The sequence below is a fragment of the Condylura cristata genome, unplaced genomic scaffold (genome assembly GCF_000260355.1).
Source record: "Condylura cristata isolate star-nosed mole 26May11 unplaced genomic scaffold, ConCri1.0 scaffold00005, whole genome shotgun sequence".
Lineage (NCBI taxonomy): Eukaryota > Metazoa > Chordata > Mammalia > Eulipotyphla > Talpidae > Condylura > Condylura cristata.
The window spans coordinates 63,685,389-63,699,908 of NW_004567106.1; the positions used below are offsets into that span (position 1 = coordinate 63,685,389).

A 14,520-nucleotide genomic window follows, 5' to 3' on the forward strand; every position below is an offset into this window, starting at 1 on the left:
CTTCACAGTGCTGTGCTTTAACCTGCTTCACCACCAGGGAGGGCCTGCTAATAGTATTTTTGAGGTGGCTTTGAAGATTTCCTTCCTAGCAAAGTTTTTTCCTTTAATATTTTGGGTGATTTTGACTCTTTATAGGAAACGGCTGGCTTAAAGGTGGGGGTTTCCAGCCGCATCAATGAATGGCTAACCAAAACACCAGACGGAAACAAGTCCCCTGCTCCCAAACCTTCTGTAAGTAGCTTCAGATTTTTCTGAATGTCTTTGATTCTTAGCTTCAGACGCAGAAGAAAATGCAGCTGGTCTGCTTGCTGGGTAAAGAAAACTCCTGTTTTTACTCTCACTGCTAAATAATAAACAAAGAGAGGTACCAAGATCAGAAAGAGCCATCGTAAGCAACTGTTCCATAATTGGTTAGAAGGTAAAATGGAACCAGAGTCTTCTCTGCACCCTGAGAACAGCAGTGGGAAACCATGGCACTAACCCAAGTGTTGAATCATTCACATTGATACTCTGAACTGGTCTCTCTGGTTTCTGGACACATTACAGCTGAGAATTTGAAAGTGAAAATGTCAAGCTATCTTGACCACTTCTTTGTGAAGATGTCCCCCTCTCCCAACTATTCCCAAAAGAATGTATGTGCTGGCTGTTTGAGACACGTATTTTATACTTTGCCTACTTTCTGTAACTGAACACAAAAATAGAGTCATTAGGTAATTGTAGAAATAATGGCTACAATTTAATTGTCAATATCTCCAAAAGGAAACTATATTTTTAAAACATAGTAAACTAGAAACTATCAAGGCTGGTTATGAGTGTCATTTTTGATAATCAAAAATTTTCTCAAGGATTATGTTATGGTTCTCTGACTATAAAAATATTCTTTCTGCCTTTTCATTGAGTGTATATGGTACTTGCCTTTTTTTACTATTTTAATCAGAAGGCTTAAGTTCCACATTCTACAGTGATGATCTTTCTCTGTTAAGTTGGTGTTTAGACCTTCATTGGCAGCACAGACACTCAACTGTTACGGCCTCCCCACTGCAGAGATAGAGAAGAGTTTGCCAAATCCTGGGTCTCCATGCCAGAGCACTTATGACATCCATTTGCTCCATATTTCATCAAGGCTCTAAAGCTTATCACTTTTCCAACTTAAAAAGAAAAAGTGGAAACCTTCATGCCTTTCATGGGTGCAACTCTTTGTAGTCAATTAATACTCAGCCTGAAATTCTTAGCATCTGGACTCACAGGAGGTATAAAAGTCACATATGTAAGCCAGCCAGGGAAGGAGACCTATAAAAGGAGATAGTCACGAGCAGGGGTCAAGGACAGAAAGTGTGGGCTTTACAGGACCCAAAGCTTCCCAGCACCCAAGGTGACATAGGAGCAGAAGCTACTTTTTAATAGTTGTCTATGTAAGCGTTTTAAGGTATGGGCCCCTTCAAACCCCTTCAAAATAAAATCTAAGGACCCTCTCCCCCAAAAGACATGTATAATACAAGAGCAGAAATTTCATGGACTCCCTCCTAAGATATGAAAGAGAAAGGTAAGTGTTTTCGCTTTGATGAGTCTGGCACTTTGTGGAGGAGATTCACACTTGCAGTATTCGCAATCTGTTTCATTTCTATGCCAGATTATCTCGATACATTTGATCCAGGTCTTGATGCATACTCTTTAATCAGCACTTTAACTTAAAAACCTATCATCATATATGTCATTGTAGAGAGAAGTTAGGAGATTCAAGTCAGCTTGATTCAAGTCATGTACATGTACATGTCAAAGTTTCCACATTTCCTAGGTTATGGGAAATACCTAAAAATGGCAGGTCCAAAAGGTATTACAGAAAAATTTCAGAATCATTGCCTGCTTTACCTTCTATTTAGTAAGTAACCTGCTGGGCCAGCTGTAAGTGGGGAGAGTGAGAAAGGAAAAGAGCCTGTACTAATTGACATAGAGTGTAATGATCTCTTTTTTTCTTGTGTCTCATTGGGTTTTGTAGACTAGAGTGGCTTACTGAAAGAACCAATAGGCAACTGATAGTTTGAGTATATCCAAGAAGCAACTTTAAGCCTTATACTAAGACTAGAACATTCAACACTTGTCAAAGTGTGAATAGCAACATGTCTCTTTGGAAGAAGACATGACATGGAATCCCACAAGACAGGAGAGTAACTTACAAACATTATGGGTACATAATAAAATTTCCTGAAAATGCGTGAAAGTTAGCTAGCAGAGGATTAAGTTCAGGAAGATAATTTAGACAGCTAGATCTTGTCTAGGGGGTTCACACACGTAGCCAGCAGCTAAGATCTGTGCAGTTTGGCCACATAGCTATGCTTAATTATCCTTTTTTAAGTTATAATTTGACATGTTTGTGAGCTGTAGAAACATGCACTCTTGAATTTGTAGGTTCCTTTCCTTTTCTTACTCCAAGCCTCTTTAGGCATATCTGTCCTTGGACTGGCACTTCCTAGCAGACATCTGAGCTTGACACCCTGGGACTCTGGCCCCATCAACCTTGAGCCCAGGATGTCAAAGGATGGTCTAGGATGACAACAAATAAGAGTCCCCAAAGACACCTCCTGATTTGGAACCAGGGGTGATTTATTCTCAGTCCATTCCTTATATTCACTTGGCTGGAAGTGAAACTTGAGTTTGCATTTGCAGATGTGTGGCCTGGAGCCAGTAAGAAATAATCAGAGGGAAATCTTTCCACAAAATGGTCCTCATACAGTAAAACCTTGAGAAGTGAAAGCCACAGGGTTTGTGTTCAGTTCTAAAATCTACCAAAGAGAAAAACCACTCTTGACCACAGTTATGTCATCTTTTTCTTATAGGCAAGAATTAACAGTGCTCAGATTATTTGGGGGTCCCTGAAAGTTACTTAAAATTAAACATCCATCTACACTTGATTTGTTTTAGGGACAGCTACTATTGGTGGGTAGATGTTACAGGGTTTCAGTGTAACAGTGTAAGTGGAATTCAATCCTGAATAGGTCTATTTTAACTGATTTGTCTGTTGTTGTTTTGTTTTGTTTTGTTTTGTTTTGTATCTAAACTGCTTTTTCTGTACTGCAATTAAAATGTTAATGTGTCTCTTATTAAAAAACAACAACATTTCTTTCTTAGCTGATTCTCTTCTTCATTCTTTGATCTCTCGTTGACTGGAACCTGCTTGTCCTGCCTCCATTCCTCCCTCTTCTTCCGGAGTGGGTCTTTCTCTAAAATGTAGTCTGGGCAGGTAATTACATTTATGTTTTCCCTTTGATTTAAAGTGCCAGCTTAGCACTTCGATGTTAATAGTTAAGATGGACTCCTTAAACGTTCAGTGAGCTGGAAAGACTTACAGGCAGGATTGAGGGAAAAAAGAGCATTCATGTGAAAGAAAAATATTTGTCTTCTATAAGTCAAATAAATAGAGTAATAATAACCACTTTCCAGAGCATCCATTAGTATGTTCCTAATTATAGTTTCCAAATTTTCAAAAAGAGTCTTCCAGACAATTTGGCAACTTCTACCTACATTGGCAAAGGGAATGGAATTCAAAAACAATCTGATTTGTTGCTTGGTAGTTCCAAGTTAAACAGGTATAATTCTCTAATAGAATATCAGGTATTCGTGCCACAATGAAAATCCAGAAACCCAGCAAGATTAAGGCAAATCTGAAATTCTTCACAGAGAACTATTTGACCAGTGCATTTTCAGTACCAAGATTTCAATACTATCTGTAAAAATATGTCCATTTAGACTAGGCTCCATGGATGAAAGCAACTGCTTTTAAGTTTGCCTTCCAATGAGAAAAGGGTTTGCCAAAATAAACATCACTATTTCAGTAAAACACATTTATTTTCTACAGTTACCTTTTGCCAAGTACTAATATAAGCAAATGCTGGAAGTAAATGGAAACAGAAATTTGGATACTTGTCCAAGCCAAATTAATTATGAGGTAGTAAATAATCATAGCTCTAGAACTGTTATCGATCACATTTTCATGTTTTTTTCCCAAGACTTCTACAAGTTCTCACAAGTCATCAACTGTCACCTACTCTTATGGATACAGTCGGTGGTAAATGTTTACTTTTGTGGGGCTACGTTCCACTGATGCACTTCTGAATTACCCCCTAGAAACACCACATGAGTTTAGTGTGAGGAAAGTACAATTAGAAAAGCATGTGAGTTTGAGCCTCACATGATGATTTGAACACTTGGGGTGGCCTTTGGGGGTGAGAAAAACACTGCAGGAATGAAGTGGGGGGGAGGAGAAAGCCAGTAAAGGGTGACTTTGGTGAGTTACCACATGAGCTATTAAAACTGAATCCCACTGGGGATCACCAGGCAGGCTACCCCAATACCGGTGCCAGAGATACCTCACCTGAGGCGTGAGCTGAGGAGTCTTGCCCATCTCATCAGTGAGCACTCGGGCACTCTTCCCGATGTGTCAACTTTCTGAAGGCCACACCTCCTGTGTGCCAAGAGGACATCAGTAGCCATAGAAATCCCTCAGACAAAGAAATGCAGTGTTGGCTTCTGGAAATCAGCGTAGTATGGCCTACACTTATAAGGGCCAGAGGACAAGAGCAGATATCACACAAAAGTTAATTCCCCAAGGGTGAGATGCCTCTGCAAACCCTAAAGGAATTCTTTAAAACTAACTATGTTCCTCGATTCACTTCTGAGAACATAGAAAGTTTAAAAATGGCTGCAGTATGTTAATTATGCTTCGCTTCCCAATTTGAGTGCTCAATAAAGAGTGAGTCCTTGGTGAAGGATGGAAATGCGGGACAGCTCCAGTCCATTCTCTTACCTAACTCAGGTGAAGGAGCCTCCTGGCACCTAGGTAGTCTCAGCCCTACCACTGCTGTGTGGCTGGAGTTCGATCCCCAGCCAGAGAGCTGACCCACGTGGCACAGCAGACCTCTCCTGTCTCGCCTGCTGCTACCCTCAGCAGTGTATTCCAGTAGATCTACCTGTTCTGCTCTCCACCCTGTTTCTGATGACTCCTCACACTCCCCCACACGTCTGACCTGTACCCCCAGTTCTTCTATGCAAACAAAAAAACCACAGATGAAGATCCAGATTTTCAAAAAAGGATCCTTAAAATCCCATTCATTTCAGATCCCTAAGATAAATTATTCCAAACAAGAACTTGATTCAGACAACCAAACAGATGTGATTTCTTTAGACCTGGCAAAAAAATATAAATGGTCACCTATCAGTTTTTTCTGTTTTCTCTTCTTTAGGATTTGAGGCCAGGAGATGTGTCTGGCAAGCGAAACCTCTGGGAAAAGCAATCTGTGGATAAGGTCACTTCCCCCACTAAGGTAATCTACTGGAAACATGTTTTACATAGGTGCTTTTCTGGCTGTCTCATACTGTGAGAGATTCTGGGGACCAATAGGAACCAGCCTAGCCATAGGGGATTGTCAGTTTCTAAACACCAATTTGTAGAGTAAGAAGAAGAAGGTCTGTGGGCCTTTGCATAGCAGGTCTGTCACTCATACAACATGCATTGTCCCAAACCACAGAATGGCTCCCAACAGGGCATTCTGGAAGCTGTAGTGGGAGGAATGTTGACAGCATCAGGCCGATGGTATAACTGGGGACTTCAATGCCTTATAAGACCCAGCTTTGGAGTTCCAGCCATTCCAAGAGCATCTAGGGAGAAACACCTGTTAACCTGTTAACCCCTAGATGTGAGCACTGTTCTCCCTTCTCAACCTGCATTATTGCCTGACCCACCCACTACCATGTGAAGCAGCATGATGCTGACCCTCATTTGCTGCTGAAGGAAATGAAACACAGAGGTATTAAGTAATTTCCCCAAAGTCACACAGCAAGTAAGTGGCAAAGCCTGCCACTTACATTGTAAAACTCAGGCAGTCTGAAATGATAGACTGAACTATATTACATGTTGTTTGTAGTTTCGATGACTACTATTCAATTGAAGATTTGTAGAAAGTTTTAAAGTTCCTTGCACAATTCTTCTGATAGAAGGGAATAGGAGGAGTGTTCTTTAGTTGTTTTTGTTTTTAAACAGAAAATGAGCTTTCATTGGCCTAAGTCATTATGGCCCCTCAAATAGGTCTCTGATCTTTGAGAAATGGCAGTTTAAAGATTTATTTATTTGTGCATACAGAACTGGGGTGCAGGCCAGAGGCTCAGGGGCGGTGAGAGTTTTCACCAGAGACAGAGCGGGGGACAGAACAGGCAGATCGACGAAGTACACTGCTGAGGGGAGCAGCAGGCGGGTCAGAAGAGGTCTGCCACGCCATGTGGTCACCTCCGGGGCAGGCGGGAATCGAACTCATGCAGAAGCGGCTCTAGATTCTCAGTGCTGTGCTTTAACCCACTGCGCCACCAGGGAGGGCCGAGAAATGGCAGTTTAGATGTTTTTATAGTCTTCTGAGTCTACCCATAGTCCATCATCCCAGAGAGTATCATGGAACTCTCTGGACAACATTCCCCTGAGCCACAGTTCTGAGAAGTTGCATAAAGATGTGCTCTGGAATAACAGGACACAGAGAACACCGCTCACTAACAACAGAACATGAATGGTCTCCCTGAACTGTGCCACCTGTGTTACTAAGAGGACAGGTGATGGCAGGAATTTTCATGCACACCATCTCCCCTCCTCCATCTGGACCGCCAAACGCTTTACAATAATAATAAGGCTATAATTATCAGGCTCAGAGACCACTTCATGAGGGTAGAGATTAGGGAACCCCTTTGTTGCAGAAAATCCAACTCACTGTTTATCAAGCAGTCATTCCTTGTAAATGAAATACACAGCACATTTGAAAGTGCAGACTCACACACTAATATTGTTACCATCTCAGCAAGGATTGCCAGCAGCTAGTAAAGGGGGAAATGGTATGCAAATGAAGTGATAATGAGTGCCAAGGGGATAATGTAAGACAAGGAGGAAGAAACAGAATGCGAGGTTAAAAAGATGGGAGAAAGGGCCCTCCCTGGTGGCGGGTTAAAGCACAGCACTAAGAAGCTAAAACCACTTCAGCATGAGTTCGATCCCCACCCCGGAGGTGACCCACATGGCACGGCAGACCTCTCCTGACCCGCCCGCTGCAACCCTCAGCAGTGTACTTCGTCCATCTGTCTGTTCTGCACCCCACTGGTCTCTGGTGAATCCTCTCACTGCCCCTGCACCTCTGGCCTGTTCCCCAGTTCTGTATGCATAAGTAAATAAATCTTTTTTAAAAAAATGAAAAATAAGCCTATATTACTAACCATCTGTGACAGAGACGGGGCTATGCAGTCACCTGGCCTATTCTGGAAGAAACATTATAGGTTCCTGGCCCTTACAACAGAAATTTTTTAAAAACCCTTCCTGAGGGGCCCTCCCTGGTGGTGCAGCGGGTTAAAGCACTGCACTAAGAAGCTGAAACCACTTCCGCATGAGTTCGATTCCCGCCTGCCCCGGAGGTGACCACATGGCATGGCAGACCTCTCCTGACCCGCCCGCTGCTCCCCTCAGCAGTGTACTTCGTGGTCTGCCTGTTCTGCTCCCCACTCTGTCTCTGGTGAAGTCTTTTGCCACCCCTGAGTCTCTGGCCTGTACCCCAGTTCTGTATGCACAAATAAATAAATCTTTAAAAAAAAAACAAAAAACCCTTCCTGGACCCTAATGTCTTGAGTTTGGGGCAAGATCAAGATTGGGAAATGGAAATATAAAGGAGAAAGAAAAAGTGAAAAAATCAAAAAAGACAAAAGCATATTTGAATAGAATACCAATGATAACCCCTTTTCATAAATACTTACTCCTATCATATTACGATCCTCTTTTCTTCCTGTACAAAACATCTGATTGAAATATGTGGCTTGCCGATTTAAATGTCTCTTCTCTTAGCAGGTTTGAGACAGTTCCAGAAAGAACCCAAAGTAGCACTCAAGATGCTGGACCAGCTCAGTTGAAGAGGGTTAATTTGCTCTGTTTTATATTTATGTTGATTTACTAAATTGGGTTTACTTCCTTTTAATTTTCATTATCCCAGTAAACCCATGTATATTATCACTATATTTAATAGTCACAGTCTAGAGATGTTCATGGTAAAAGTACCGCCTTTGCACAGGGGCCTGTTTCTAAAGAAAACCATGCTGTGAAAGACTTTTCTACTGATCATTGTCACTCTGTGTCTGAACAGTGACATCCAACACATCAAAAGTCAGCAAAAGGAGGTTCAAGTTGAAATTTGCCTAAGGAATTGTGTGCAGTACCTGGAAAAATGAGCTGCAGTGGTTTTTTGCTTTACATACAGAAGTCATGTTGTTTCTGCACTTTAGAATAAAGCATGGAAGACATTATCTTATTAGGAAATTGTAACACTTTCTGAAACTAACCCATTTCAGGTCTGAGATACTGCAATAATGAATTGTCTTTTTTAAAAAATGTACTGTTAAGGTATTACTTTTTTTTCATACTGATGATTATCTGAATTGGATTATGATGTTAGCTGACAGTGGTACTGATTTCTTTAGGTTGGTTGCTTTGTGGATTTCTTTGGTAGTTATAGTGAACCACAGTTTAGATGACCTGATTATGTATGTATGTGCATATACATATACAAACACACTAATGGTAGAAAGCTTTTTTATGTGCTAGCCTATTATATTAAGCAATATGTCCTTGTAACTAGCCAATGATCACAGCTTCTTAAAAATTAAAAATCACAAGTATTTCATATTTGTCAACAGAGACATGGCAGACTAGATATCAATATGTTTTCAATATCCAAAAAGAAAAAAGATATTACAAGTGTCAAAATGAACTGGTATTTTCTATGAAACACAGTATTTAGTTTATAATTAGAGGCAATCATGAAGTCCAGTTTGGATTTTACTAACCCTACCAGCTAGGTCAACCCCAAAGTTAAACAATCAAGTCACAAAAGGTTGGCCTAGATGATGTCTGAGGTCTCCTTTATCTTTAAATTTTAAGACAAGAATTTTAGTGACAAGGTCGTATGTACAGGGATACAAAGACCAACTTTGGCTGAAGTCTGGAAGCAGAGAAGTGAGCAAACTCCAATATTTATGAGTGGTGACAGTTCTCCCATTTTTAGTATACTGAAACATATTTTTTAAGTTAAACCTTTTACTTTTATTAGTCACTGGTACTTATAAGTTGATAATGTATTAAAAGATAAAAAAAAGAGTAACTTTCACTAGTTTTAACTTTTCCCCAAGAATCTTGCTCTAGTCATTATTTTTATATACATCATTTCTACATCAGACTTTATTTTAGCTTATAAATATTTATCTGTTTTTCACGATGAACGATCAATGAGTATTTCAGTGTCTGGGCAACATCATCTAGCATTGAGGTATACATGTAATATGGTTATATAAACTCACACCTCAACTGACTTAACCAAAATTGTCTTAGCCTCAATTCCTACCACTAGGAAGTAGCCCCCAAGTAACTATTTTTCTAATCTACAGTATCTCCCCCTCGAAAAGCAAGCCAGGAGCATGGCTGGCGTGGGCATGACCACTGCCTTCCAAAGTCTATATTATTTATAAATAAGTAAAGTGTAGCTGAATCTTCTAGCTTTTAGCACACCTGGGCCAAAGGAAGGTAAGTCACCAAGACTGCGCAGGCACCCACCTATGACAGAGTAGACATGAGTCTACTATAGTAAGATGAACAGAACTCACTGCCCTTCCCAACTCAGCACTGCTCCAACCTTTGGGGAGAAATGGTTCTAAGTTTGAATGAAGGCCTTGGTGACTTTGCTTTGTACTTTTGCATAAGAGTTTCTGATCGCTATTATATATTTTTCTAGAAAGGTCTAAAGCTGAGAAGAGACTATATCAACCCTGACTTTTTTCCCAATACTTGGATGGACTGAGTTCTAGGGTAGAATTTCATTGTGTTTGGATTTAATCTTTGGAAAAATGAATCCCATTTGTTTACTTGTTTGATTACAATTCTCTTTGCTATCGTTAAGAAGTAAAACTGCAAGGTGACTAGCATGTTCTGTGAATCTGCCATTCCTAAAAGTTAACATTTGATATTTTTCACTAATAATTGATTGCTGCAATAAATATATATTGTGAAAATGCATCCACAATAAATGGAATTCCTCCAAATGTCATTGCCTCACTTATTTTTATGCTCTAGGTTGATTATGAGAGTTCTATCTGTTGTAATAAAGATGACATAGTAGAGTTCTATCTGTTGTAATAAAGATGACATAGCAAGATATTTATTTCAGACTGAATGTTGATTTTACTCTTTAAAGAAGAGAATTTTTTTAAATTGCTCTGAAAAACATATAGGGAAAAAATTACAAAGAATTTTAAAAAGTTCTTGCAAAAAATTATCAAATATTCCTCCATCCTCTCTTACTCCCAGTGTTATCAATCATATTCCCCCCTTGCTCCCAAAGTAACAGTCCCCCAAATAGTTCTGATGTCCCCCAAATAGTTTTTCTAGTAGAAATAGCCATTTAACATATATCCTTCATTTGCAAATACAAATTACATACAAAGATGTCTTTTCATAGCCATTTTGCATATTTATGATGCACTGTTTGGTCTGGAGACTGAGGTGGTCCTCATAAAGATTTAAGTTGTGAATCTACTGCTTCTGAAAAGCTCCCTAGATCCTGGGAGTAAAGTACTCTGGTCTTCAGAAATTGGCACCTACCTTCAGCCTGGGGAACAACTACATGTCCCAATGGGGACAAAAAGGTTAAGTGACACAGATAAGTCATAACATACTGAGTAACAAGTCAAGAATTTGAGAAATAAAATATCACAAGGCCATAGCGCCTAATTGCCATGTTTTATAGGAACAAGAGGATACTTCAGCCTGGGGTAATTAGGACCCCCCAAAAAAAATTGTCTTGTGTATTTTTGTACCTCCCAGGACTCACCCTGTACCCTACAAATAGGATGCTTGATAAGTAAGGGATAAAATGATGATTTCATGAACAACTCAGTTTATAAACACTCTGCTAGAGGTCTGCTGTCTATTTTTATTGTAGAGATTTTAAGTTCTGAGAAGTTAGTTCATTTTATGACACTGTTGTTCCCAGATTTATATAGATATAATTGTTGTATTAACTCAACCCCACTTCTCAGTCCCATAAAGAATGTTGGCCATTTGCTTTTCACTAACACAGTTTTAATAATAGACTGTTGCCAAGGCATGCTTTTAGTAAGGGTAATTTTTGCTATCTTGACAAATGATTTGATGGGGGAAAAAAGGTTTCATTAAAATAAGTTGTAGAAGTCCCAATTGGTCTTTTCTATCTGGAGAAAGAAACTTCATTCAATAATCTCTTACTAAATATCCTAATGTAAGCATCATGCAAAAGAAGTACCATCATACAGAGTACAAGATAAATGTCTTAGCCAGTTTCCAACTTACTCAGCTTAGAGTAAATGTTAGCTTTTTAAATGTCTAGTCTTTGCCCAACATTACATAACACAGGTGCTTTGAAGTTTTTTTCAAGTGATGGAAATCATCTGTCCTAAATTCACTCGGGTTTCTCAGTCCTTGCTGAACATAAGAATCAGCAGTGGAAATCATGGACATTCGGTGGTTTCACTTCCAGGAGATTCTTTTTAAAAAAAAAAAAAAAAAGATTTATTTATGCATACAGAACTGGGGTACAGGCCAGAGCAAAGGCTCAGGGGCGGCAAGAGGCTTCACCAGAGACAGAGTGGGGAGCAGAACAGGCAGATCGACAAAGTACACTGCTGAGGGGAGCAGCGGGCGGGTCAGGAGAGGTCTGCCACGCCATGTGGGTCACCTCTTGGGTGGGGATCGAACTCATGCTGAAGTGGCTCTGCTTTAACCCGCTGCGCCACCAGGGAGGGCCCATTTCAGGCTTTTTGTTATGAGTCTTCATACTGAACCTGGGAACCATTTTGTCTCTTTTGAAGTGACTTAGCCATTATTGTTGGGTGGGCTAGAGGCCTTCTTTCAACTTAATTTCAGAATGTTTGAGAAAACAGTGCTTCAGTATGACCCTGACATTCAGACCCTCCTCAGTTGAATTGTGACGAGGTACACATGATCCCTACTGCTATGATGTCATAAATAACTCTGCTTACCTACTCACTGCATGTGTTCTGCCCATGCCTAACGAACTTACAATATGACACAAAATAAATTCTCTTCCTAGTACAGCTTACCTTTGGCCATGTTGCTCAAATAAACTTTCTCCTTGTTCCCACTCTAGCAACTGTGCTTTGGGAGTATTTTGGTTTTTCTTTTTCTCTTTTGACTTGACTTCTATTAGACTGCTTTTAGAGAAATTTGCCAAAAAGTTGGAGGAAGAAATACTGTTGCAGAAATATGGCTACCTGCCCTGAAAGCAGAAGGTAGCTCGCTATGTAAGAAGTCTGTCCAGTAACCTTCTCTGCTTAAAAACGTAGGGAAGGAGAAAGAAAATGCAGAGCAACAGGAAATCCTTGGGTTATTCCAGGTATTACTTCCACTGTACAGGTAAAGAATTTCATTTCCATTTTGTACTACTGGCTAGACGGGAGAAAGCTAAAAAAAGATATAAAAGAGGGGCCCTCCCAGGTGGCGCAATGAGTTAGGATGTAGCACTGCAAGCTGGCCACAGCCACCTCAGTGCAAGTTCCATCCCTGGCCCCAGAGGTGACCCACATGGAGCCACAGACCTCTCCTGACCCACCCGCTGCTCCCCTCAGCAGTGTACCTCATGGATCTGCCTCTTCTGCTTCCCTCTGTCTCTGGTGAAGCCTCTCACTGTCCCTGTACCTCTGGCTTGTACCCCAGTTCTGTATGAATAATAACAATTTAATAAAAAAATACAAAAGTTTAGAAGAAGCAGTTTAAGAACAGTATTTTAAACTTATATGGGGGATAAGTTCTAATGGAAACTCTTTCCTTACAATGATACTGACTTGAGCTATGTTTTGGCTAAACATGACTGCCTGTATAACTCACAGAGTGGTCTTCTCTGGAACTTGGCTCCCCCTATCTGGCACCATCCCCCTAGACATTCACATGGCTCATCCTTCATTTTGGTTCTCTGATGCAATGCCTTCTGTGGAAAGACATACCTTCTCCCTTACAAAGCACTCCTTCCGGTTTTCATGTATTCCCTTATTTCACTCCATAGCAGTTACCATCAACTGAGAGAGAGAGAGAGAGTGTGTGTGTGTGTGTGTGTGTGTGTAACTGGCTTGTCACTCTTTTCCCAGCAGTGTTTCCATGAGGAATGTGTTTTGTTCCTTGCACTAGCTTTACATCAGGCACAGTCCCCAACAAGGAGTAAGCACTGAAGCTGAATTAATGAGAAAATAAATGAAAGTCATTTGCAAAGTTTTTTGAACTTGATGTACTTTTCTTCTGCAGTAAAATAACTTTTCTCTGTGGGATTGCTTGAAATATGACAACGTAAATATTTGGACTAAAAATCGTGAAACAAGTCCCAGCTCTGCCAATAATTCCTGTATAATCCCATTAGAGCATTTCTTTGAGTTTCACCTTATATACCTGGCAGGCTGCGGTTTGCAACCATAACTCTAAAATCCCACAGGAAAGTAGAGTCCATATATAAAAGCGTTTTGTGTATGCCACCGTTAGTAACAGGTATGCACGGCTTAAAACAAAGTAAAATGTAACGGGTAACTAACTGGTTAAGTGGGCCTGATCTAACAGAAGATACTCCTTTTTTCCCCCCCTAGGGACTCTGAGAACCTTTTTAAAAAAAGTTAATTTTGGGAAACTTACAACTTTTAAAAAGCGGAGATGAACCCACTTCCAAAGGGAAGCCTACTGTCTTCTCTTTGTTCTACCTCCAAACCATTATCTCCGTGGCCACACTCCCACGCATCTCGTGGTGCATACAATCCCACAGAAGCACCTAGAAACTGTTTCTCAGCTTTACTTGGAAAACGATCCAAATATATTACCGCACCCAAGGAGCTAAAGAGCCGGGGGAAATGTCGAGACGGTTAAGAGACGATCACAATGAACTGAGGCAACAGGAGAGAGATCTGCAGAGCGTCCGGGTAATAATGACCTCACAACAGCGACCGATCTAAAACTTAAGTTCTGAGGCGAGAAGAATTTTGAGGGTTCTTCCCGGTCCATTTCCTCCCGCTCCACCCAGAGGTCTCATCTTCCCCACCCCGGACGCCCCAGGCGGGCTGCGCCACCGACCAAGCCCGCGTCTCCTTCAGCGCGCGGCGCCCCCGCAACCCCGCGGGGACCGGTAGACGCCCCCCGGCCCCGCGGGCCGCAAGCCTCCCCACATCCTCCGGCGCAAACCCCGCGGTGACTCTTCCCCGCTCGGGGCGTTCCGGACTCCCCGGGGGTGGCCCGAAGTCTCGCGAGGGTGGCCCCGTTGCCTTGGTAACGAGCGGCGGGCGTCTGCTCGCCTCCGGCGATTTCCCTCGGCTCTGAGGTGTCAGGGGCAGCACGGCGTCGCGGCTCCGGAGCGAGACGACTGGCCGGGTCGAGAAGTCGGGGCGCGGGCGAGCGCTCCGCCGAGGCGGGCCAGGGAAGCGCCGACAGGG

The 14,520-nt window shown here is 41.5% G+C and overlaps 1 protein-coding gene across 1 annotated transcript in view; it reads left to right on the forward strand.

Moving 5' to 3' along the window:
* Nucleotides 1–8,316, forward strand: part of CALD1 (caldesmon 1) — a 167,818-nt gene extending 159,502 nt beyond the window's left edge. The window contains exons 13-15 of the mRNA XM_012720775.1: nucleotides 136–231; nucleotides 5,238–5,318; nucleotides 7,862–8,316. Of these exons, the coding sequence (XP_012576229.1) occupies nucleotides 136–231; nucleotides 5,238–5,318; nucleotides 7,862–7,870 (186 nt within the window). The 3' untranslated portion in view covers nucleotides 7,871–8,316. The remainder of the gene's footprint in view (nucleotides 1–135; nucleotides 232–5,237; nucleotides 5,319–7,861) is intronic.
* The last annotated feature ends 6,204 nt before the right edge of the window (nucleotides 8,317–14,520 follow it).